The following is a 27,797-nucleotide window of genomic DNA, read 5'->3' on the forward strand; positions in this document are numbered from 1 at the left end:
ATTTGGCCACAGTTTCTTAAGATAAATAACTTCTCGGTGACGCGTAGGGCCGAAACTACATAAACAGCAGAAATTACTAAGACCTAAGCCTACATGTTTTGTGGGTTTCAAGATTTTATGCAATCAATTTTCTGACATCTGTAACACCATTTTGTTCCTAAAATGCTAATGCCAGAAACATGAGATTAACATCACTTGATGACTTTTGTTCAGATTTTGAAACAAACTAAGTTTAATTCTTTGGAATAATCATTGTTGAGCCACATTTTTATTTAGGTCATTAAGACAACCATAATCATCTCCATATAAGGAAAAGTTTCATTAAAAATGCTAGAGAGCTGCAATCTGTTTCAAAAACCAACGCTTGTATTTGTTATATTAATAGTTCTAAATGTCTAAGCCTTATTAAATGAAAACACCCTTAACAGTTTTATCTCAATAGTGTGAGCAATAAGAATTTTAAAAAGCTGACAATGAAAAATAGCTGAATATTCTGGGAACTTCCATCATAATAGGAAATGGCATTAACTAGTTACCTTCTTAACCTTTCCCTAGAAATGACTATTTTGACTAAAATCTTGTAGGGCGATATCCACCATTATAAAATGGTGTTTAGAAGGCTGAAAAACTTGGAAGAACAGGTGTATGGAAGCTCCTTATTAATTTCTGCCTATACAGCACCACAGATGGAGGCAGGATTCTCTAGTGGGACTGAGATCCCCAAGAACTGATTTATAGCACTGGCTCCCTTTTACCTCTCACCTCCCCTTCCATATCAACCAAGTTCTATTCTAACAGTGATATTGATAAAAAGTGGAAAAAATTTTTTTCTTTTAATATTTTTGAGAGAGACCGAGTGTGAGCAGGGGAGGGACAGAGAGAGGGAGACACAGAATGTGAAGCAGGCTCCAGGCTCCAAGCTGTCAGCACAGAGCCTGATGCGGGGCTTGAACCCACGAACCATGTATCATGACCTGAAGTCGGATGCTTAACCAAGTGAGCCACCCAGGCACCCTGAAATGTTCTTTCTTAGATATTAAATTCTCTTAGAGAATGTCTCCTTCCCTGCACTTTTGGTAGTTAAATTTTTCTTCGTTAATTTTCTTAGAATATGTTAACTTGATTGTGAATCACACCAAGAAAATTTTTTTTAGCTAAGACTTCTTTCTGTTACTGAGATGACTTATTGTTTTACTATTTTGTGACAAATTTCCTATAAATGAGGTCAATGAGCACCTTTTCTATAAAACAATCTACTTCCATTTTTCATATATTTGTTGAGCCAGGTCAATTTTTGTTAATCTGTCTACTATTTGCTGGAGAGACAGCATTCATTAGTCTCAAGAGGAAAATATTTCCAGTGACAAATGTGTTTTTAAAAAGAGGTATTTTTCAAATGAATAGTTTGACATAAAAAATAGAAAAGAATAACTTTATTAAACATACAAATTCAAGAACATTCAAGTTTTTTTTTTTTTTTTAAAGATTATAGTATGAGAAGAACGAGTACATCAGTGGTAATGGCTAAACATATGCCATACTTACCAGAGTAGGTAGACACACTGACTTGAATGTACAAAATAACAAAATGTTCTGTATCCATAAGCTGTTTCTATATTCTATCCTTACTGAATGGGAAACTTCTCCGTGGATCCACACACCCAAACTTATTTCCCACAAAGAGTTTGATATGCTGTCACTGATATACATCATTTTGGAATGTAGTAATTCATAAGTCTACCTCTGGTCCTCTTCTACTCTGCCCACTTCATTATCTCTCTTCCCAATCAGCCCAAGACTGTAGTAATCAATCTTCTTTGAGCAGGAGCAACTTATTTATAATAGGATATAGAGATCCTGATGGCTCCACGCAGAGGAGAGACTCTCCAATAATATTCTCAAAGCTGTATTCACTATTCCTTTTAGCAGCTACCTAATTACACCTAGGATGGTGAGAAAAATAAAAGCATTTTGGACTATCAGTCTTCACCTTGGCCCTGCAGCTTTCCTTTAATCAATCCGTGTATGCATGAAGTACCCAACTGTAAACACGTGCAATATTTAACAAAGCACACAGAAACTTTGTGGAAAGCACCATGTTATTTTCAGGGAGAATTTAGGTGCGGGTAGAGAAGGCAAGAAAATCAAGAGAGAAACCATTAATGTGGCAATTCACACAAAAAATACTTTAACAAAATACATTAAAAAATGGATAAATTCAATTTTAAGTGGTATTACCGCCAACATTTTCTCATTAGTTATTTTAGTGTTCATAAAAGGTGTAATATATGCCTCTAGAAGAGGAAATGATTGCCTTTACCTATAGAATGGTTAGAGCACCAACACCAGGTTGAGTTTTCTAAAAGTACGCATAGCTCATTGCTTAAAGAAACCAATAAAGTAAGTCTTTTGACTCATTTAGTCCCCATTACATCCATTAATTTTAAGATCACATCCATTAATTTTAAGATTTGTACCTCAAACCTCTATGTACTAAGGCTAAAATAGCTTCTTTCTCTGCATAGGGCAGTGACAAGTAATTAAGGAAGCTGAAGATCTAGTTCTACTTGGGTAGATCTAACTCAAAGATCATGTAGTTAGCCCTAAGAACTATCCTAGGCATCTTTGATCTTAGTCCGTATTTCAGCATTTGCCAGACAGCAAATACTAATATTTTAAAATAAATTATTCATCCTGCCCTGGTCTCTAATCAAGAACTTATGGCTATTACAAAAAACTCTTTTTCACCCCATCTCATAATACACAAATAGCAAACATTATAAATAAGGAACGATAATCACAAGCTCATATCTTTAAAAAAAGGGTGCAACAATGCCTCTTCAGCTGTTATTCTTGAAGCTGGATTTAGATCTAGAAGTTTATCAAGCAGGTCATAAGCTTCATCAGGTACCTCATTCCAGCCTGCTAAATTGGTAGTATCTGTATCCAAACCACCCCCACAGCCATTACTGTCTCCTTTATACAATGAATTTCCTGAATGCTGTGCTTCAGGTGTTTGTATAAGGTGAGAAACTTTATGGTCAGTCTTCTCTGAAAATGTTGGGTCACGAGAAGCAGGCCCTTGTACATCGCTTGTTAATTTCAGAGTGTTAGAATCTATACCTCTGAGCTTCTCACAAAGTTTTCTCAAGTCTTGTGCTGGGACTTCTTTGCTACACAATATCGACTTGCCTAAAAAAGAATAAATACATGTACATTATTTGAGTATACCAGAAGCCTCTCTAATGGGAAACATCCATGCCCAATTGTGTGCTTTGGGGATATATTTGCCCTGTGTAAGAGCTAGAGTACCACATGCTAATATTTGTGTCTTGTACTACATAGTTGAAGGTCAAATCATAAAGTGGGCGGTGGTAAGTAGAAAGCAGTGACTTACTAAGCTATGTAAGGGACTCACTTGACTGTCAACTCCTTCAGCTTCACCATATCCTTCTGTAATCTTCCCTCAGCTGCAGCTCCTGTTCCCTCTCCCCCTTCCTAGCTTTTACATTCCTCTGGCTATCTGGTTCCTGTCTTTGCCTAGGATCCCCTGTGCTCCCCCATGTGCTCGGGATACTCCAACTTATATCCTCACTCAGCTTCAGGCCTCTGTGAGGCCTGACACTCTGACAGAATTGAACATTCTAAACTTGTGTCGCAAACTGTGAAAATTTCTATTACTTTTGTTAGCCTGTATTGTAACTGTAGAGTTCTCTCCCCTACTAGACTCTGAGCTCTTTGAAGACAGGGTCTATTTTATTTACTTTTGAATCCTCAAAGCCTAGACAATGTCTAGTACATACTAGGTCCTCAATTAATGGTGGCTGGACTGGATAAAAAAGCTTTATTCAGTCTCTCAGGTCATTGTTCAAATATCACATCCTGACAGATACTTGGGTCCTTGACCGACCCATCTGAAACAGCTGAGCCCTCTTCTCTCCCTTTCTCCTATTTTATCTTTCTCAATACTACTCATTTGTCTGACAGATTTGTCTCCCCGGTTAGAATTTAAGTTCTGTAAGAACAGATTCAACAATACTACCTGGGCCACATAAAGTCCCAATAAATGTTTCTGAATGAGTTAATAAGCCAGATCTTAGTTTTTAAAAATATAAATGTCTCTGAAACAATTTCCTGACAGAATTATTCACATATGGGCAAACATAAGCTAAGCACACAAACAGGCAAAAGTGTATTGTATTTGCCTTATAGATTTCCTTATTAAACAGAAATGTGGCTCTAAACAATGGAGTAGCACAGCATACAGATTTCTGGGGTACACGGGTTGTTAAAAAAACAATCTATCTCTGGATGCTATAAAGTTACTTTTACATGTCCTGATCTAACTACTGGATTGGGTGTTCTAAGGCAGGGAAAGAAGGGAGGAGGAGGTGGCAGGCAGGGAAGAGACCAAGGAAAACAAATGACCAAAAACTAAGTCTGCTCAGGATACAACATGGCAATCCTTTTTTACTCTAAATCTATTTTATCATTCTTATTCTCTCTAGAAAATTATAGGCAGAGGAAAATAGTCATATAGTTTTACTCATTAATATATAGGCTATGCTGAAGTTATGAAATAATTAACAGTATGTATTACAATATCTCCCTAAGTTATACAACATGCTTAAATTTTTTCACATGATCAAAGGAAGGCTCATTCAGGGAAAATAATACATTCAATCAAAAATATTTTGTTACAGACCAAGTGTCAGGCATTTGTTTTAGCTCAAGAGACACAGAAGAGACAGAGAATGAGCAGGGGAGGAACAGAGAGAGAGGGAGACACAGAATCTGAAGCAGGTTCCAGGCTCTGAGCTGTCAGCACAGAGCCCAATGCAGGGCTCAAACCCACGAACTGCGAGATCGTGACCTGAACCAAAGTCAGTTGCTTAACTGACTGAGCCACCCAGGCGCCCTTCTTTTGAATTTATTTGATATAACGAGTCCTTGATGACAATCCACAGTGGGGCCAGGTCTAGGTGTTGAGGACAGTGAGGCACGTTATACACAAGAGAAGTACAAGTACTCTCACTGCTAATCCCAAGCAAGTCATTTCTTTGGGTCATAAAGGAGAACACAAAGGTGACTACTGAAGTTTTGAGTCCTTCTGTATTCAGCCCAAAGTTATAGTAAGATTTGACTGAAACAGCTGCAGAAGTCATACTAATAAACCGAGACAAAAACTACATGGCATTATTAGTTTCTAATATGAGAACAAACATTATGATGATAAATCTTTAAAAGCCTAGGACTGCTATCATGACACTTGCCCTTAAATGCTTTTGCATCACTTGTTGTGCTTCCATTGTTGGTCCTCATTATAACTTTGACTACAGATAAGGGAGAGTTAAGCTCTTCAACAAAATGTTTTGATGTCCATTCTCTGATAAACTTCATAAACTTCTCATGAAGTTTTTCAACACTAGACAAAAAGTTTTCTCAATCAGTTGAGAGTAAACATACTCACGTCAGAATACAATTTCCAAGGTATCAATCCATCTTGCTTTCCATTTATGGTCATTTTCCCTTTGTGTATGTGTATTATTTCAACCTATTATCCTTTGATAAAATTTTCTTATACTAGGTGCAAGAAAGTGAGAAGTTGTGGATTGACTTTGCTGAAGAAACACTTTTTGGTAAGCCTCCATCACGGAGCTTTCTTCATAACCACCACCAAGCTTTTCTGATGGATTAGACCATAGCAATGGTGTCTAAGTAAGGGGCAATCATTTTTGCAGTGGTTCTTAGAAGTAGTTCTTGGTTAAAATCACTTGTTTTTCCAAACTAACAAGCCTAGGCCCTTCCTATGTATCATATTTTCCTGAATCTTATTTTCTAGGAAGGAGTAGAGTGAGATAGGCATATGTATTTAAGTTCTTTAGAGAATTCTGATATGGACCCGATTAAGACCTACTGATCCTGGAGCTGGGCACAAGGCAACCCAGCTACTTATGAAGTGGGTTGTTTGAAATTTTGTCCCACAGGGGTATTCTATATTGTGTGGTACAATCACAGCCACCCACTTTGGAAAATATTAACTATAACTGTGCATGGAGAATAAACACAAGGTGAACATGTGAGTTAAGGTCATTGGCCAGAACAATGTTGAGAGAATTCACAGGTGCCCCATGAAGTCTTAGAAGTATAAGAACTTGTGTAACTAAGGAGATGACTTCCCACAACATATTATTTATATGCTTAAAATAATACTCCATCAGCAAAGGTGTTCTGCACATTTCTCTTCCTTGCTCCCCTAACCCTAAGGAACCTAACAACCCACATTTTATTATCTTCCCTACTGAGTCCTTATTATTCTGTCTCATAATTAACTGTTTACTTGTTAGTATAAACTAAGATCAATTAAGGCAAGCCCAAGAACACCTGATGCTTAATAAACATATAATAAACTAAAACATATACTATTAGAAATATTTATGTAATAAAGTCAAATCATAACTACAGGGAGTTAAGATTTTATTCCTTATCCTTTTAAGATTATAAAGTTGAACTTTAAAATATTTAAATAGCACTTTGTGCTTGCTGAGATTAAATGATTATATAGAAGAAAAATGGATAAATTATTTTCTTACACAATGCTATTAGTTTTCAAGCAACAGAGAAATTTTCTACATAACATCAGAGAATTTCTTAATAATTTGATTTATAGGAAATTAAAAAAGGCATTTCTTTTGTTCTATAATATAAAACTGCTTACCAAAAGTTTTAGCTGCTTGGATAGTTTCCCTGGATCCACGAATTGTCATAATTTGAGCCAAAGCAGTTAAATCATCACTTGCTTTATAAAATGGATACCGCCCACTAAGCAAAGAAAGGAATATGACACCTGCAGACCACATGTCAATTGCTGTAACAGAAAACAAACTTTAAAAAAAATTCCATATCTATAATTTTATCATCAGTAGTCAATTTACATCATTGTTACATCTATAGTTCTCAACCTTTGCTATGCAAATCTTGAGCCTTAAAAAACATTCTGATGTCCAGGCCCAATCCCTCAGAGATTCTGACTTAATTATGGAGTAGGGCTCAGGCATCAGAATTTTTTAAGTTCCTCAGATGCTTAGAGTGTAATACCATGATTGAGAAACCCTAGTCTAACATCCTTAATACAAAATACAATATTTTCTTTCTTGAGCAACATGTTGGTAAGTTTAAAAGGACATTTCATCATTATAAAACACTAAGTAGATATGTACTTTGTAAGATCAAAAGAAATCCAAAAATAGCTATGTGGAAAAATCTGGATGTTCCTCAAGAATTATGTACCATAGTGAAAGTGGCTTATTTTAGTGAAAAGTATTGAATATTAGAAGCTTTTCTTCAGCCAGGTGCTTACCCTAACTTCTGCTATACAATCTTTAATCTCTAGAATTCTGACATTAACATTAAGTTAATGTTCATGTTAACTAAGTTAAGTTCATGTTAAACTAATTTTTTCTTTTAGGGACATCTCTCCTAACTGCTGACCTCCCAGTATCACCAAGTTATTTGCTCTCCATTACCTTGGCCATTGTATCACCTGCCTTTCTTTGTTCCCTCTGTAGCTCTGCCTGCTCCTTCAACATTTTCCCCACCCCTTAAGGCTGAGGTTCCCCACAGTTCCAACCTCTTCCTTGGACTGACCCCATCTACTTCACAGCTTCAACCATCTTTTATATACTGATGACATTTAACTGTATTTCCAGCCTAGACTTCCCTAAGTTTGACTTTTACTCTGTTGGACATCTCTATCTTGGTGTCCCCACCAATATCTCAAGCCAATTCACCTTATCTTTCCCTGTAAACCAGTTACTTCTTTATTCTCCCCCTTGGCTACTGATACCCATTCAAGTCCCCCAAGCTAGAAATCTGATAAACATCCTGGGTGCCTTTTCCTTCACCACCCCACACCCAAATCTCACATCCAGTTATCCAATAAGTTCTGCCTTTCCTTTACCTTTCTTTTCTTTCCTATTACTAGTGCCCTCATTCAGGCTTTCATCATCTCTCACCTGGACCACAGCAGGCCCCAACTCTCCAAAACCTATGCTGTCTGCACACCTGCCAGAATAATGCAGTTAAAACATAATTATCAGGGCATCAGCGTGGCTCAGCTGGTTAAGCATCTGACTCTTGATATCAGCTCAGGTCATGATCTTGCAGTTTGTGGGATCAAGCCCTGTGTCAGGCTCTGAGCTGACAGCATGGAGCCTGCTTGGGATTCCTTCTCCCCCTCTATGCCCCTCCCTTGTTCTTGTGCACGTGTGCTCTCTCTCTCAAAAATAAGTAAATAAGGGACACCTGGGTGGCTGACACCGGCTCAAGTCATGATCTCACAGTTGGTGGGTTCAAGCCCAACAATGGGCTCTGTGCTGACAGCTCAGAGTCTAGAGCCTGCTTCCGATTCTGTGTCTCCGTCTCTCTATGCCCATCCTCCCACTCATGCTCTCTCTCTCTCTCAAAAATAAATAAACATGAAAAAATAAATAAACTTAAAAAACATAATTATTACCATCTCTTTCCCTTGAATAACTTCCCAACACCTATAGGATATAGTCCAAGCTGTTTAACATGTGTGATCTGACTTGCCTACCTATTATCAGGTTTATTTCTCACCATTCCTTCACTTCCATCTTACATTCTAGCAACACTAAACTTGTTTCCTATTGACTAGACTAGACCATGCTGTTTCTTCAGATTCTCTGCTCATGCATCAATGCCAACCATCTACTCCAATTTAAGTTCTCTTCTCAGTGGTTTTCTCTTCAATGAACTTCCTTCCATATTCCCTTCAAAAAGGAATAAATATCCCTAAAATACCTCATATGAAGATTTACAATCATGCTCAACAGGTTACAATTATTTGAGAGTATAAGCAGATAATTTTTTTTTTTTCTTTTGGTATCATTAGCAAGTACAGAATACACACAATGGACGAATGCATTTCTTTCAAGTCCATTATCTAGGGGAATGGCAGGATTCATTTACTCAATGAGATTTTTTTCCTGGGTTCTGGCTTCATGACAACTTTGGTAGATTCTAGATTTTTTTCCTTTTTCAAAACTCTTTAATTCTACTGTATTATTTTCACAATAACAAAAAATAATTTTAATCAAATACACAATCTTATGTGCAGTGCAGCACAGAAGACTTTTGGGGGGTACTGGGCAAACAGATAAAATGCTGCAAGTCTTAAGTTAGCAAAGACTACTAAACATAATTTTTCTTCTACAAATATGACATTAACAAAATTCGTAGCAAAATCATCTTGTAAATAGATAAGCAAGATGCATTGTACAGGAAAAAGTCTGTTACAAGAAAAAAACAAAAAAAAGCAAAAACAAACCCAACACTAGGAGTAGAAATTTTCAATAGCATTATCTCAAAAATGGGACTGCCACACTGCTAGAACTACTTACATAACTTATTAAAAGCAGAAAAACTTAGTAAAACATAAAGGTCATAAAATAAAATATACCTGGGATAACCAATTCTAATTGGGTTCTGTATTTCTAGTGCAACATACCTGTGGTTTGATTGGGGCACTTTGTCAAAACCTCTGGTGCTCTGAATCCTGGTGTACCTGCCCTAGGGGCAACCTGTTGTCGCCTTATGATGACGAAATAAGAGTTTTCTAGTTATGTTAAAGTTTAATTATTTAAGACCAAAAAGTAACATTTATCTATTTATTTTACAATAAGTTCTGCCTTGATATCTATATAAATAAAAGTTATTTATAAAGCAAATCATAATCTAGTGTGATGAAAATCCTAGATTCTGCTTCCTACTGGTCCCTCCCCCACTCCCCACCCCTCAAGTTACCAGGCCTTATTCCAGAAAAATTTTAAGGTAACTTCCAGGTGTAAAAGGAGGTAGCAGATTATAAGAACCGTAAGAGAAAAATAAAATACACCAGAATTGAATGCAACAGAATTCAGAGGCATAAAAATCACTTCTGTTTGGAGTGATATTAAAAATTAATTTGACATACTTATTGACTTATATACTTAAGTTAATCAGGAAAGGCTCAAGAAAGCTCATGCAAGTTTTGAAAGAAAGGGAGGAATTTATGAGACTAAGAGTAGGAGATGGGAGTGAGAGAGACACCCTATTATTTGGTTCTGATTATTCTACATAGGCGGGAATAAGGTAACAAAAGATTAAAACAGAAAGTAAAATGTGCAAATCCAAGGTTCCAAAGAAACCATCCCTGCCCCCACCAAAATTACTTGCATACAAGAGCAAATGTGTTTTCCAATGAGCAATTCATGTCAAATGAACACTAGATGACAATAGTTATCATTTGCTCATCATCATACCTCTCCACATTAGTGTCTGCGTAGTTCACAGAACCGTGTTGTTCTCTTCCTTGCACTAAATCAACTGCCCACCAAATCAATGCAATTTCTAATCATGTCTGGCAGCATGCTGATGATTTTGTAGCAGCATTAAATCACATTACCTTGAAAGGCAAATGCTGCAAACTTTATCTGTTGCATAGCAGTCACAGGTCAGGCTAGCTGGGCAAGAACTGGCAGTTTTCCTCATCACACCACTAGTCATAATTTTTGTAGAAATAGGCTTCTTTTTTGTTGCTAACTTTCTAGATAGTACATCCACAGTCTTTGACTGCTTCATAAGCTGTAAAAGAAAAGTCACATTTCCTATTTCTGTGATATTTAACCTAATGCCTTCAAATGCTAGCATGGCAAAACGTAACAGCAGAACAGTTTAAAACTGCTGAATGTGCTGTTGGATTGTAAGTAAACAGTTGTCTATTAAAGTATTTAAAATCTTTTTAGTTTTCTTCTGTGGAATAAATGTATTAAAATTTACTAATCAGTCCTCAATTGGTAAATATGTGACTTACACTTTATTAGAATTTTTCCTGATAGGTTACACAAGTATAATACAGTTACGTTCTAGTGTCTAACTCCATTTCAGAACTGTAAACTGCACAATTACATTGGCTAAAATCAGTTTTAATTTGTTGCTTATGCTATCTAGCTGTTATAGGATATCGTAAGTCAATTTAAAACCGTTTAATATTGATGACAATTTTGTAAACTTTATAAACATCTTTACACCATCAACTGTGTGTCAGAAATGTGTTAGTTATTAGGAGCTCACATCCTAGTAATGAGAGAAAAGGCCTTAATGTTCTAAATGTTCCTTTAGAAAACAGCAACAACAAACAGTCAGCTAACCAAAAATGATGAAAAATTCCACCAGAAAAGTTCAGGGAAAAAACTGGAGAAAATAAAAGTGTTGACAAGATGCTCAAAGCAGTAATACCTTCTGCCACAGCAAAACTCTACTTTTAAAAACGGAGTAATAATAAATGCTAGTCTACCAATCCCTAAATTCTCTTCAGTGTACTGACTGATGATTGCACTATTAAGCTACATTACTTACTTTCACTGCAGGGCTCTCATGTGAAATGGAGCTGTGTATATTGAAATTTCTTTCTCCAAAAACAGAGCGCTGGACAGAAAGGCCTACAGATCCCTCCTACAATACCAACAAAAACAAGGAAAATAAGGATTATATCTGTAACACTTTCTGCCAGCTGTACTCTGCCAGTTTTGAAAGAGTTAAGTGACATGAAACAAAAACAGCTGCATCCAAGTCATTCTCAGGCACCAAAACACTTCTGTGAAAGGAGAAAATAGTCTAGACAGAACTCTTAACACCCATATAACTGTTACCATAATCCACAAATATATATAACTAAAAAATTTAAAAACCACCTGCATGGATGTTACATTTTGCTGTGCAGCTAAAATGGAGATAGACACTTCAGAATTTTTCCCCTATAACTAATGTTTTCTTTAAAAAAGGATAATTAATCTGAACTTTATAACATGCAGGGAAAAATTATTTTCCATTTTTGTTACATAATGTAACATAGAGACATTATAAATCTACCAAGTAATTTGTTTTGAAACGATCTATTATAAATCTTAGTGGAATCTAATCAATTGAATATGTAACAAATGTAAAAACAAATTTTTTAATTGCAAGTATTATCCTGGTATTACATCTCCCTCTGTTGGATAAAGAAGTACATTTCTAAAACCGTATTAATACTTAAATAAAAGAGGTAGAACCTTTCCATCTTTTCCTTGTTTAATCTGACTTTGTGCATTTGTATAGGGCCTTTTCACGGTCTTCATGGTAGGCTGCTGATCGAGCTCCTTAGGTGCTGCTGGGCCATTCAAGGAAATCTTGTTTCCTGTGATTATATGGGATTTATTTTGTGAACAACTCTCCTGTTGAGCTTCAGAATGGACAAGTTTGAGAAGCTCTATTTTGGTATCATGGGTTCCTTGGGCCAAACCAAAGTCTACCAATGCATACCTAAGAAACAAAAGCAAGCATTTTTACTTCTTTGTAACAACTAAAGCATAGTAACATCATAATATGCTCTAATCATATTTACACAAAAAGTATAATTCTTTAGGGGATTAAGAATTTATAACATTCTTGGGGCACCTGCTCAGTCGATTGAGTGTCCAACTCTTGATTTCAGCTCAGGTCATGATCTCCCCGTTCATGAGTTTAAGCCCTGCATCAGGCTCAGTGCTGCCCGCAGGGAGGCTGCTTGGGATTCTCTTTCCCGCTCTCTCTCTGCCCCTCCCCCCCACTCTCTCTCTCTCCATAAATAAACGTTTAAAAAAAAACAAACAATTTATAACATTCTTGAAAAAAGACAAGAAAAATGAGTTTATAGCCAAGGTAATGATTTAAAAGCTAACTAGGCTTGAAAATAAAGGAATGATACATCCCATACACACACAAAAATCTTTCTCCCTTTTCTCCAATGGCCTGTGCTGACAAGACAGACAAGGACTGCAGGATATAAGCCCAATTCTTTGTTCTCTTATGATGGTTAAGATGGCATCACAGTAGATACTTTTTAATTAACAAGCTTAAAAGAAAAATTAATTACAATCATGGGTTTAGGGGCACCTGGGTGGCTCAGGTTGGTTAAGCGCCTGCCTCTTGATTTTGCCTCAGGTCATAATCTCATGATCTGTGGGTTTGAGCTGCACATTGGGCTCCCTGCTGCTTGGGATTCTCTCTCTCTCCCTCTCCTCTCTGCCCCTCCACCATTCTTGCTCTCTCTCTCAAAAAATAAACTTAAGAGAAAAAAATAAAACCATAGGCTTAAAACTTGATTCAATTAAAGAAAATTAAAGAGAAAAGTCAGAAGTGTAAAATCCAAGAAGTTATAGTTCTATACCTCCTACCACTCTCAGTAGGATCCATCATATAATAAACAGTATTTAAGCCAGGTTTTCAGCTTTACAACACCTCTATCAGTATAAAAAACATATATGTATATAAACATATACAATACAAACTTACATAATAACAGAACTTCAGTGTTGAAACAGGAAATTGGCTATCATGTGCTCTAATTCCCTCATGAAGCCCAGAGATAAGAGAAATGTGAAAGTTAAAAAGGCCTATACCGTTTTTAAGTTTATTTTAGCTAAGTGCTATTTCCACTGAACCATGGTGTATCTAATAATGGACACTGCTTTACTAATATAATTTTATCTTTTGTTTCACTGTATTTCCATTCCCCAACCACAATGAAAATTTAAAACAAAAAAATCTGTGCATGGCTGTCATAGTATGTTCTCTATCTCCCAGGTGAACCCCATAGCACAAATTCATTCAAGTGTAAATATCTTCTAGTAACTTTTCATACTTACTTTTTTAGGCGCCTATTATATAAAAAATTGCTGGGTTTAACATCACGGTGAACAATACCAAACTGATGAATGCGTTTCAAAGCTCTGAACAGATTAAACATATATTCCCGTACTTCTTGAAAAGAAAGAGAATTCAAAATGTCCTAAAATAAAGTTATGAATAAGATCATAAAATTGCTTTCAATTAAATATTTAGCCAATAAAAAGTCAGTAAGTATTAAAACCTACCAAAAAGGACTCATGCTCCAGATACGGCATAGCAATAACCACATGATCATTTTTCCTAAAGCAGTATTTAACTCCCATGACATTGTCTTGCCCCCTAGTGGAAAAATGCATAATGAACTTTAAAGGAAAGGTCAAATGAAATAAAACCTTATGCTAAGTTTCTTTAAAAATGCAACTTTAGCTATGCATAAAATGCTGGAAAACTACTTAAAACTACTCTCTTGTATGACAGTATACATGTTTAACTGACTTGTACAAAAATAGCACCATTTATGAGGTTAGTATAATAATTCAAACATGAGATCATTAGTTTTAATTGGGGAAGTAACAGAATGAGAAGGACAAGATGAAAAACAATAATGAATTAATAAGCCTTTGTAGCAGATAAAATGGCAATAGTAATGAATAAGTTAATTAAAAAATAATAGCTAACATTTATTAAGCATTCACTATATTTGCCAAGCTTTGATCTAAGTAAGCAGTTTACATCTATTAACTAATTCACTTAATCCTCACAACAGCCCTATGAGGAAAGTGCTATTATTTCCTCCCCCCTTTTTTTACAATTAAGGAAATTAAGGCACAGAGAGGTTAAGGAACTTCCCCCCAAGTTAAGTTAAGGAACTTAACTAAACTAGTAAGTCATGGAGCCAGGATCTGAATCTAGACAGCTTGCTCTAGGTCTTATGCTCTTAACTACTATGCTATATTGCATCATAAAAGGTGAGGAAATTAACTTTACATGGTTTTGAGTCAGTAGAACAACATAGATACCACCTAAAAATGTAGAGAGATCAGGAAAAGAAGCATCAAAAACGAAGACCTCCCTCTTTTTGAAAAGAAGTTCTAGATACAGAAGTAAATCTTATGTGAGAAGTGAGAGGTCAGTGACAGTGCTTGTGGAGAAGTGATACCTAAAGCTGTGAAAATGATTAGAGAGAAGAGCAAATGAGCCTTGGAAAATTGCCAAGTTGGAGGGCAAAATAAGGAAAAAGGGGCAGAGAGCCCAGAAAGGGATGTCACCCAGATGAGGAATTTTAAAAGAAGTAGTCATCAGTATGAAGGTCATAGAGAATAAGGACTGAGGGAAGGCTTTTAGTTTGGCAAAGAGGAATTAACTGGTAATTTTTCTGAGAATAATTTAAGTGGAAAGGAAGAGGCCAAACAGGACTTAAGAAGGGAAAATAAGATACACTGGAAGTAGAACATACAATTTGCCTAAAATATCTGGCAAAAAAAAGAAGAAAAACCAGTGTGGGAGCTAGAAAGGAAGCAAGATCAGATAAAGACTTTTTTTTAGCATGAACTTTTTTTGAAGTACATGGAATAGAAAAGTGGTAGAGAAAAATATTTAAAACAGGGAAAAAGGAACAATTTTATTCAAGGGAGTAGAATGTATGTAATTATGCCTTACAGAGGCCATCTCATTCTTTTGTCTTCTCTAATAAACATAGGGGCAAAACAAAGAAATAGGATTGTCCATTCACGCAATAAATATTTACTGGGCATGGTTATTTGGCAGACAGTATGTTAGATATTAGGGATGGGAAGGTGAATTAAACTTAACATGATTTCTGCCCTCATGGAGTTTACTATCTAATGAACAGTAACAGATAATAAACAAGACAACAAAGGACAGATTATGAGGGTTTTGAAAGAGATCAAAAGGTGCTGTGACAATAACAAACAGGTGAATCTAATTTAATTCAGATGACATCTTTGAAGCTTGCTCAGATCAGAAAGATCAGCCCGCAAAAACTGGGAGAGGACTTAGTGACCAGGGAACAGTAATGGGTAGTGACCCTGAGATGAGAAAGCTCGAGACAAATCTGAGGGAACTAAAGTGACTAGAGCACAGAGAGGGAGGTGGGAAGAGTGCATGATATAAGGTTGGATTTTTTTTTTCAAAGAATACTGGGAAACCACTGAAGGATTTTAAGAGGGGGAAATAACAGTATACAATTTATATTACATACATACAAATTTTTATATTTCAAAGATTACTCTAGCTGTTCTGTGACCATGGGATTCAGGGGGAAAGAGAAGAAGCAGGCTATTGTAGTAATCTAGGTTTGGTCTGAGGTAGTGGTTGAGAAAATAGACATGAATGGGTTTTTAGATATATTTTGGAGGCAAAAATAGCCAGGACTTGATGATGGAGGCTGAGATGAGCAGATGAAAACAGGCTGTTGTAGTAGGCGTTTTTGTGGGGGTTTTGGCAGGCAAAGGAGTATTAAAATTTAATTTTCAGCACATTAGGTTTGAGATAATTATTAGGTACTCAAGTAGAACTGTCAAATCAGTAGGTGGGTATATACAAATCTGCAGATAAGAGGTCTGAGGCAAGATATACACTTATGGGAATCACTATCATACACTTAAAGCCACATGGAAATACATACTACCCAGGGAAGAGTACAGAGCAAGAAAGCCTAGGATAAGGCACCAAGAAACTCCAACATTTAGATGTCATGTAGAAGAGGAAGAACTGGCAAAAGATATTGACAATGAAAGGCCAAATAAAGCAGGAAAAAAACAAGAAGTATGTGACAGTATAGAAGTCAAAAGACATTGGTTCAAATCAATTATGTTAAACTCTGCCTAGGGTTCATGTGAACAGAAAAAGAAACGCAAGATGGAAGTCACAGTGGACTCTTATCTAAAGTAGTTTCAGTTTAGTATAGAGAAAAGTAGACACACGGTGAGAGTAGTGAAGGTAGGGTATGGAAGTGAAAATAGTATGTATAGATCATTTTTGAGAGGTCTGGCTGGGAAAAGCAGCAAAGAAATGATGAAACAGATGGAAGAGGGATGGCAGTACAGGGGGATAAGAAATACTAGATCATGTATGTTTTTTGATAGGAATGACCTAGAAGAGAAAGACCAATGGGAAAGACATGCCAGATGATTCTGCTGTTCAAAATAAAATATGAGATGGGGCTGTCAATAGCTGGGGAGATGTGAAATAGGAGTTCCCTACATTTTAAAAAATATCTAGACCACGGTTTGATTTGGCAGGAAGATTAGAAAAAGAAGTGGTCAGAGAACAGGAAGTCAAGCTGAGCCTCAAGGATAATCCATTCTAAAAATATAAATTTAATTAACCATCCGAACATTAGAGGGGAAAAGTGCTACCAAACTGCAGACTCCTGACTGAAAAATATATTGAATTCATGGACAATCTAACCACCTCTGTTAGATATCCCCTTAAAAATCTTAAATATACAGGCAGTTCAGTTAAAGATAATGCATACCCAGCCACTGTTAGGCACTGAAGTTCAGCTGCAATTCTTATAGGATGACTTGTTGGAATTAAATGTTTCAGAGCTATTTTCTCTTCAGGTCCTACTTGTAACTGTGCTGTGGCCAAATAAACAGAGCTAAAAGTGCCTGTAAAACAATGTATTCAATTTTTCAATATTTGGTTTTTAAAAATGTTAATGAAACAATGCTAAAATAGATCCCAAAACTGGAGCCCATGAAATTATCCTAATCTATCATTAATATATTTAAAGATATTATACATGAAGAGCAAAAACACCTAAAAATAGGACTTTCAATTTGTAATAAATTCTTAACTGTCTTCAATTCTTTAGGGGATATATTAATTTACCAAAGCTCTACAGTAAATCTGCCTGGGTTAGCATAAAATATTTCCATGGTCATGATCCATTCTAGCAAGTATTTTTCTATAGTACTGTCATTTGAAATTACTTCCTTTAGAGTTGGATACAGGTCTGTTAGAAGTAGACTTGTTAACAGTCTTGGGGGGAAAAAACTACAAAACCACCTGGGCTTTTAAATTTAGCATTAAACTAAATAGAAAAAATAAAAGAGCTGGTGGTCAGTTAAATTTGAGAAAACTGAGTTAAAACAAATTGATAAATTTCTTTACTACAAAAATTTCCAAAGCTAGAGCTTTGTGTGCTTTGTGTGTTTAAGTACATCACAAATAACCAAAAGGGAGCCATACATACTACATTTTCCAAACTTATTTAGCCTTAGAACACCCTTCTCCCCTCCCCCTCTCCAGGAATAGCTATTAATGTTAGGAGGACAGCAGTGTTTTCCAGAACAAAATTTTTGAACACTAAGTCAGTGTTCAAAAAAGGTAAAGATGTAAAGATCTGCTTCTTACATCCCAAAACATCTCACCTTCTAATTTTTTTGCCCAATGACCTAGGCTTCTTTGTGTTTGACACTTTTCATTGTGAAAAGCAAACAATGAAGTAAATGGAAGCTTTTTTGTTTTTAACTATTCAGGCATTTCCTAACATAGCCACCAAAACCTTTTATTATCTTTTACCTTCTCATTCACTTCACATCTGATAAATTCACCCTTCATTTAATCAACAAGACTGCCAGTCTCTCAATGACATTTATGTCGATACTGACCATCTTATAAATATTGTTACCACTTGATTTCCATCATTTTGTCACCTTAGATTTCTCTGTTTCAACATACAGTTCTACCTAACTACAACAGAGAAAGAAAAAGGACTTTCCTTGATCAAATTCCCCCACATGAATCTTAAATTTTTCATTTTCAATAATTATCCTTAACAATACATTAGTATATCAACACTTTTAACGGTATAACAGCATAAAGATTAAAATAGGACTATTCATTTTACTGTAAATATTTATTCTTTCATTCTTTCCAGGGGAAAAAGAAAACCTGATGTCATAATTAGTAATATGACCATGATCTCATTATTTTAAAAAGTATATACTTTTCAAAAGGAAATAGTAATGAAAATCAAGATTATACAAAGCAAAACATAAGGGAAAAAAACTTTTAAATAAAGTAGATCTCTAAGTTACCTTCTCCAATTTTGTCCTTAATCTTAAACAGATTACCAAGCTGTGGTACAGCTTCATAAAGCTTCTCAATATCTTTTTTAACACCTATCAAGGAAAAAGAATTTATAGTTATAATTAATGAAAGTATATTTTATACTTTAAGTTAAAAAACCTCAATGAAATAAATTCTAAAACATAATTAAAAAGTTAAAAAGTAGCTATAATAAACCTTAAAATCATGACAAAAATATTTAAAACCCTGTTAACTTGCTGTAACACACTTCTTGAAAAAACATAAAACTGTTAAGTCCCAGAATCACACACAACAAATTTCTATTACTCAGAATTATATTAACAGATACACTGTCACTCCATAGAGTACAACACAATAAAGAAGCTTAATTTAAAAAATAACTAAACAATTTGTGCCGTGATCACTAGATGGCATGACAAGGACACAATGTAATCTTCTTGAAAACTATTTCTCTTCCCCAAAGATACAAAATCTTACAAGCTTGGGAAAGTTTTATATATTGAGTATTCACAGTGTACCCTCAGAGAGAAATTCTACCAAAGCTCTCAGGAATGTTAAAAATATTTTTTAAAAAACAACTATCCCAATTATCAATAGTATCCTTTATCTTTGAGACCAGATAAGAAAAACTGCTACTTTTAAATACATATAAACTCTTTACAAAAATATACATGGTTAAAATAAGAAAGGCAGTAATACCAAATGTGATAAACTACTGGATATAAAAGAAAACTACATACTTAAGAGTTATCGGATTTTATTACAGTATCTAAGACAAACATCAGCTACTTTTTAAGTTATAATAGTAATAATGTAAATAATGTATATAATGGTTTAAGACATTTTCAAACCACTTTCACATGTATTCTTTTCAGATCTTCACAACAGCACTGGGATACTGGCAAAACAGGAATTATCCTGATTTTCAGATAAGAAAACCCTATTTAGGAAAGTGAAATTATGTGTCCTTTTAACACTGTGTTTTAAAAAGTGCTCAGGGTCCTCTGGGTGGTCCAGTTGGTAGGGTGTCTGACTCTCAATTTCGGCTCAGGTCATGGTCTTGCAGTTCATGGGATTGAGCCCCGAATTGGGCTCCATGCTGACACTGTGGAGCCTGCTTGGGACTCTCTCTCTCTCCCTCTCTTTCTGCCCCTCCCTCACTCTTTCTCTCAAAATAAATGAATTTTTTAAAAATGCTCAGCGATGAGAATGTTAAAAAAAAAAATTAACAAATTTGGTGCAACTTCTGTTCTCTAAGAGCTTAGTCTAGTGGAAAAGTCAGGTGTTAAAAGCTCTGAACACAAGACAGTAACTATAATAATACAAGAATGCATATGTTACTAGATATAAGGAAGGGGAGGGGAATGAACACAGCAAGCTCCAGGTGACAATTAAGCTGTGTTTTGAAGCACTCACCAAGTAGAAAAAGTGGATGAAGGCATTTTACGAAGAAGGAACTATGTACACAAAGGCATGGAAAAGGAAAAAGGCATGGATTATTTTATCCAAGGGGAGAGGTCGGTGAGGGAGGTAATGAAATTCAATGTGGCTGAAGAAGGGAGAGGGAAAGAATGCAATTGAAAGCCATGGAAAACTTTTAAGCAGGAAGATGACAAGTAGAGGATGAATTTGAGGGGGAAGAAGAACATTAAGAGATGGAAACTAAATAACAAGCCAAGATCTAGTCCAAGAAGATCTAGTATTCTTTCCATTGTATCAATCCATCTAAGGAAATGGGAAGAACTTACTTTCCCATCTACTTCATGGGTAACTGGAGAAGCTTCATGGGTTTCAATACACGAGGCAATACTAGAACAGTAATTATGAGTACCAGTTTTGGAGATGAGAGGACTAAATTAAAATCCTGGCTCCATTATTTACCAGACTAGGTACGACTTTCCTTGAGCACACAGCTTATTACATTGAGCCTTAGTCTCCCCATCCACAGAAAACGGGTAATAACTGTACCCATGCCACTGAGACACTGTGAGGATTAAATGAAATAATATACATAAGAAGTTTTTAACACAATGCCTGACACATAGCAAATATTAAATAAAAGTGGTAATTCTGTTGTAGTTATTAACATTATTTCTTTAGCACTTTTGCTTTACCCTTTACTTGAAATCTTTTTCCCTTATTATTTCATGTGGCTGGCTCAAAGGTCAGTTCTTCTCTGATATCCTATTTAAAACAGCATTCCTCTCATTACCCTGTTTATTGTCTTTGGAGTGCTTGTCCACTATAAAATCATCCTGTTTATTTGTTTGCTCTCTGCCTCTTCCCACTAGAACATAAGCTCCACCAGTACTGTTCCCTGTGTGCATAATTCACCACAGTACACTCAGCTCCTAGTTAGAACAGTGCCTGGTATGCTTGTTCAGTGAATGAATTATTACTATCATTATGGGCATTCAGAGATAGCTGAAGGGAAAAAAAGCAAAAGTTTAGACGTTACAAAAGAGTGAAGAAGTCAAGACAGTAGCAGCTACCTCACTATACGCTACCACACTACTTCACTCTAGAAACCAAAACCAAAGCCAGGGGGGAAAAGCCAGCCTCTAGCAGTCATTCTTGCCATAGTCAATTATAATCTTTCTTAATGGGTGTCAATTCCAACCAGCTTCAAATTCCAGTGTCACAGGAAAGGCACCATGAAAGGGTAATAAAAATGATATATTCAATTTTATATTACATGTCCTTGATTCTGAAACACAATTTTAAAAACTCTGAAATTGGGATGCAACTTACAATTATTGTCAGCCAGTATCAACACTTACAGAACAGGTATCAGTGACTTGACGAAAATCTAAGAAATCATAAAAGAGCATTCACATTTAACCCTTTAAGAGCAAACAGTTGTAGGGAAAAGTGGTAAAGGTGATGAAGCAGAATCAAATGTAGGTCAGCTCCACATAATTGGGCTCTTATGAGTGCATTAACAAATGGTAATTAAAAAATGAACTCTTCAAAGAAATTCTGCATCATTAACGTATAGAGAACATTATGAGGGGAAAATGGGTGTCAATGAGTGTGACTATACTCAAAGTGACTCAGAAAAGAAAGATGTTAAATATTTAATTTCCTTTTTAATTATGTACCTGAGATATACAATTATTTGTCTAATTACATCCAAAAGAACTCTTTCAAAAAGTATAAGATAAAAAATTCTAGGTGATAAGAAAGCACTGTGTCATAGTATAACTGGCAGCATTTCTGAGCAGCAGATAAAATGGGGTTATCTAACAATCAATGGTATTTAGGGGCACCTGGGTGGCTCAGTCAGTTAAGCATCTGACTCTTGATTTCAGTTCAGGTCATGATCTCATGATTCATGAGTTCAAGCCCTGCATCAGGCTCTGCACTGACAGTGCAGAGCCTGCTTGGGATTCTCTCCCTCCCTCTGTTTCTCCCCTATTTGTGCCCTCTCTCTCTCAAAATAAATAAACTTAAAAAAAAATTTTTTTAAATCAATGGTATTTATATACAATGAAATGTTAAGAACCCTATTTGTAGTCTCTTTACTACAAAATGTATTGAAGTGTTTGTGTGGATGTTTTGTTGTGTGTGTGTATATATGAGAATACTAAAAGCTCTGTAGTCATATGATACAGAGTTGTGCTGTCTTCTAGTTTCATGTAACTAAATTTATTTTTTAAAGATTTTATTATTATTATTATAGTAAATGTTTATTTTTGAGAGAGACAGTGCACATGCGCAAGCAGGGAGGGACAGAAAGAGAGGGAGGAAGGATCTGAAGCAGGCTCTGCACTGAGAATGGAGAGTCCAATGCAGGGCTCAAACTCAGGAACTGTGAGATCATGACCTGAGCAGAAGCTGGACGCTTATCCGACTGAGCCACCCAGGTGCCCCTTAAATTTAAATTAAAATTTAAAAAAATTAAAAATTTCCTGTCGTATTAGCTATAGGTGACAACATAGAAACATTTCCATTATTACAGAAGGTACTATTGGGTGCTGAAATAGAAGAAAGCCCAGATTCAACTCCTATCATTAAACCACATTAATACTCATTTTCTTAACCTGAAAATCAAAGGGGTTAGATTAGATGAATTTTCCTTTGAGTTCTATGTTTTGGAACTTCCTGTTGTATTAGCATGAGCTGGCAGTCAGTAATAGAGACACTGGTTAACTATTAGAAATCACCAGAGAGGAAATACATGTAATAAGGAACTACTGTAATACACAAGCCACGTGAAGCACTATGTAAGCTCAAGGTGTTTTCATGCCACTACTAACTTGCTAAGCACTTACGTATCTTTACGAAAACTCAAAATATGTTTATATTAGTTTCCTGTCACTACAGAACAACTCTGACATTTTCAAACAACAGTAAAACTTTCTGACAACCAAACTGAATGCAAAATCCTCATTTCTGAAGGAGATGAGAGTAAATAGCAAAAGAGAACATTAATGTTAAATGACAGAAAACACTACTAAAGGCAGAGACGAGAATGAATATATACTTTGAGCATCAGGGGGAAGATCCTGAAAAGTCTACAAGCCAAAAACATTTACATGCCTATACTTTATTTCTTCTTTAAAGTTTATTTATTTTGAGAGAGTATGTGCCAGCGGGAGAGGGGCAGAGAGGGAGTGAGAGAGAATCCCAAGCAGGTCTCTGTGCTGTCAGAGCCAAAACAGAGTCAGATGCTTAACCAGCTGAACCACCCAGGCACCCCTAAATGCCTATACTTTAAACATGAAGGTCTAGGCTTCCATTTTGAAATTTTAAGGAAAAATATTTTTCCTGCTACATAATATATCCAAGTGGCTTTAATACTATGCTCTCAACTTCCATCATTGCTGGCCTGTACCATCTATTCGTAACATAGTACCCAGAGTGATCCTGAGAAAGCTAAGTCACCATGTCACTATTTTGCTCAAACCTAGTAAGAGTTTCACAGCTTGCTTCATATAAAGGTGAAGGAACTACCTCCTCTCCTCATACCTCTCTTTGCCATCACTCCCATCACCCTCCAGCCTCCAGTGACAAGGACCTGGACAAGGCCTCGCTATTCCTAAATGCTAGGCACACTCCCATCTCAGGGCCTTCTCCCTTGCTGTTTCCTCTGCCTGGCATGCTCTCCCCCATATATCTATGTAGCTCATCACTTTACCACCTTCAAGTCTTAGTTCAAATGTTACCACGCTGAAGTCTTCTCTGACCAATTACACTTCTTAAAAATCACAATCTCCTACTCCAACACTTCCTATCTCCACTTCCCTTCTATATTTTCTTCACAATACTAACCACCTTTGAACATATTATTTCTTTTATCATCTATCTTTCCAGTAGATTGAGGGCATTGATTTTTGTCTGTTTTATGCACTGATTTATTCCAGCACCTAGAAAAGTAATTGCTCATAATATTTAATATTCATCATATAAACAAAATGTTTTCAATTACTTACAATGGAGTAAAACTGCCACTCTAGGAATATATGTGATGCTTATTCTGAAGCTTCGTGTACTGTCTGACTTACATCTCTTAAGCTAGGAAGATCATATAATTTAGCCCAAACTTAGGCACTCTTGAGAGTGAAAGCGGACACTAATAACAATTACAGTGTGACAACAGGCATAAACTGGATCTGTCCCACACAAATCATACTATAACCCATTTTAGTAGCAAGAGCTAAGAGCATCCATATAACACATCACAAGCGCAACTTATAGTATAGTTCAACAATACAGAGGAAAGTAAACATTAGATACAATATTATGCCCAATATTTTGTTCACTGTGGCATTTTTCTTAATAGGAAAAAATGGAAAACAATCTAAAGGTTTACTAAAAAGGGTAATTAAATAAATTGTAGCATACTATGCAATGAAACATTAGCCAGTCAACTTAAACCAAGCTGTAGATAATTTACATAAGAAATGTTCAAGTTACATATTGCTAAGTAAAAAATAAAGACTAGAAATAAGTTGGCTACGATCCTAATTTAGTTTTGTTTGTTTGAAATGTATCTCGTTATGCACAGGATGACTAAAGGACTGTAACAAAAGGTCAACGGGGCAATATTTGTATAATAATGTATAAAATTTGGACGTTATTTCCTTATTTGAGTTTTCTACACTTTTTAAATTTTCATCAATAATCACATACACTTTTTATCAAAAAAAAAGAGCTACAAAAGCTAACATATCCTAAAACAAAGGGCCATGTTATTCGTCCATTACACTAAGTATTTAACTTTATATCCTTGCCTTAAACCATTCATTCATGTATTTTTAAGCACCTACTCTGTGCTGGATACTATTAGGTTCTGGGAATACAAAGATATACAAAAAGGTCCTACCATTCAAAAGTTATTCCATCAAGAGAAAGTGAATCATATTAGCTCATGAGACAGTTATGGGCCTGGATATCATTAGCTTTACTCCTTACTGAAGTTATTTTTTATATAACCTTAGCTTTTACTAAGCATCATATTAAAAATATGAATAAAATTTCAGCATGTTTTATGAGTTATTAAAGGTACTGCTTATAAGGTTCAATGTTCTGTTACATAAAAGTCACAAAACTTTAGAAATTTAGACTACAATTCACTTTACTCTTTATTTCCCAGATTTTCAGAATATTAGAATAGTAGCTTTCACCTGAACATAATGCTAAAGCCATGTCGGATTCATCTGTTCATACACTCTGCCTAAAGCACAAGATACACCAGGAGCTATATGAGATACTGCCTTCAAGGAGCTTACAGCAGAAATGAAAAGACAAAATACACAGAATGCTAAAAGATACAAGAAGGATAACACAATGACTGTTGTTATTGTATTATGGGTCCAATGACACAGGAGAAAGCTGAATTGTGAAGAATAGGACAAATGGAAGAGGGACAGCAACCATGAAACTGGATGAAGTGGCATTTTAAGATTATTCTAGTAGCAGTGTACCAAATGAACTGGAGGATGGAAAAGAAGTGAAAGCAGGCAGTTTAGGTAAGAAACTTCATTGTAATCAGGAGCATGGTGTAAGAGAACAGATTACTGTGGTGGAAGTAGGAATAAGAAGCAATGCCATACGTATTAAAAAAGAAGTAAGATAAAGTTGGATAATTTCTTATGAGAAGCAAATATAAATCATTAAGTCGAAGACAACTCTAGAGTTTTTAAGCACAGGCAACTGGAACAACTGGGACATTAGAAAGGGTACTCATTTTGACACCAAAGAAGAGTTTAAGTTTTAGTCAGAAAGCAAAAGCATGTGATATCATTTTTCTAGAGTGTTGTTAAAGTCTGTTTTGTAGTGGATAAATAGATCTCATGGATAGAAGGTCAAAATTAGTATCTTCTGGACAACCAAAACATGCTTAAAACAAAGATGGAAAAGAAGATTTAGCTATCTTTTAGGAAAAAGGAAATGGTCACCTGGAACTCCTCTATTTAACAAATATTTATTAAATGCCTATTATGTCCCAGGCACTGCTAGAGCAGGAATGAAGGTGCACACATTTTAGTGTATAAGATCAGGTATTGTTTGACCCTCTCCTCACTTCAGGGTCTGGGTTAAGGTCAACACTGAGATGTACACTGAGATACAGTGCTTTTGTACTGCTACATATATTTCATTATTTATTTGTCAGTGAATTCTGCTTTTCAATACTTCAAGTGAAAATTCCTCCATCGTCGACTTCTAAATCGAAGTTTCATGCAATATGAAGACAGATAAGAACATAGATCTGGGAGAAGAAATTCTAGTTTGGGTATCAACAAACTGTTCTTGGATAACCACCAATGTTTAGACTCTAGCAACTTCTGTAAAATGACATGGATGGATTACAATCCTTCTAAAATGCAATCCAATCTTAAATCCAGACCTCGGGAAGCTTTACTGATATGTAAAACACTCCCATGTAAACATACAACTCACTTTACCATTCGGGAAGTTCCTTTAAAAAAAAATAACCGAAATCACAGAATTGTTGCCTGCACATCCTTGGAATTAAACACATACCTGGTAGTTTAAAATTCTGCTCATGTTTTTTTAACGAGCCATCCGCCTGAACCTGGTCACGCTGGGGAGAAAAAGCCATTGGTTCATCCATCTGAATCCCCAAAGATGCCTCCATCACAAAACAACTGGGATGCAAAATGCCAGCTAAGGGGTCATGTCCACCGGGGGAGCAAAGCAGCTGTGAAAATTAGAATACTGGAGAAGATGAGAAGTTTAAATCACTCACTGAACCAAGCAGTAAAAAAACGCCAGTCCCCACAGGGGCAGATATTTAAAAGCGCACCGTGTGTCTAAATCCCCAAAGGGGGTAAAATGTGGGCCATTTCTAAGGATTACATTTACTTCCCTTTTACCTTACAGCAACACAGGCAAGGGGGGCGAGGGGAAAATGTTCTAGTCAGGGGAGCCGCCTCGGCGGCGGAGCGAAGGGTGGTGGCGGTAACTGGGGCGGCAGCGCGACGGGACACAAGCCAGATGGAGAATAGGGGAGCAGGGGCGGGTACGGTAGGCCTTATGGGGAGAGCGGTTTGACCTGAGGGAAATTAAGGAGGAATGAGTACTGAAAAGGAGCGACAGGAGGTTCGCTCAAGGCCCCATGCAAGTTGATGGAGAACTGATCCGATACTGGCCACCAGGGGAGGGGAGAGAAAGAGGGAATGAATGGGATCCTTCTGGGAGCACCGGCCGCGAGCTCAGCGGGGAAGGACCTTCCTCCTTCAGACCCGAGACCCAACGGGATGCTTAGTGCGCAGGCGCAGGACTTTCCCGCCGTGGGTCAGCGGGATCCGAACAGGGGTGGGAGGATGGGTTACTGCGCTGCGACAAGACCGAAGTCACGATCCAGAATTCGTTTCTAATCCCTCAGAATCCCGCGCCATGGAACAAACCGTCGGAAACTCACAGTTTAAGGGAATACGACTTCTGTGGCTCCCCAGCTGCCTGGGTCGCCGCTGCCAAGAGATCCCCACCTAGCGACTCTGCCAAAAGCGCCTGCGCAACACTTCCCGCCTAGCTGC

The 27,797-nt window shown here is 36.4% G+C and overlaps 1 protein-coding gene across 3 annotated transcripts; it reads right to left on the minus strand.

Moving 5' to 3' along the window:
• Nucleotides 1-1,396: 1,396 nt before the first annotated feature.
• Nucleotides 1,397-27,797, minus strand: CDC7 (cell division cycle 7). 3 transcript variants are annotated; one of them, XM_049616800.1, is made up of 12 exons: nucleotides 27,683-27,797; nucleotides 26,782-26,976; nucleotides 18,780-18,863; nucleotides 17,210-17,345; nucleotides 13,956-14,049; nucleotides 13,728-13,870; nucleotides 12,114-12,363; nucleotides 11,419-11,514; nucleotides 10,466-10,644; nucleotides 9,530-9,612; nucleotides 6,719-6,868; nucleotides 1,397-3,192 (listed from the first exon to the last, which is right to left on the minus strand). In XM_049616800.1, the coding sequence occupies exons 2-12, from the start codon at nucleotides 26,894-26,896 to the stop codon at nucleotides 2,798-2,800; spliced, it is 1,725 nt and encodes a 574-aa protein (XP_049472757.1). In that variant the 5' UTR covers nucleotides 26,897-26,976; nucleotides 27,683-27,797; the 3' UTR covers nucleotides 1,397-2,797. The 3 variants fall into 3 exon arrangements, with proteins under 3 accessions (XP_049472757.1, XP_049472758.1, XP_049472759.1); XM_049616801.1 differs by lacking the exon at nucleotides 27,683-27,797 and having other exon boundaries at nucleotides 26,782-27,676; XM_049616802.1 differs by lacking the exon at nucleotides 11,419-11,514 and having other exon boundaries at nucleotides 1,398-3,192.

The sequence above is a fragment of the Panthera uncia genome (genome assembly GCF_023721935.1).
Source record: "Panthera uncia isolate 11264 chromosome C1 unlocalized genomic scaffold, Puncia_PCG_1.0 HiC_scaffold_4, whole genome shotgun sequence".
NCBI classification, from domain to species: Eukaryota; Metazoa; Chordata; class Mammalia; order Carnivora; family Felidae; genus Panthera; species Panthera uncia.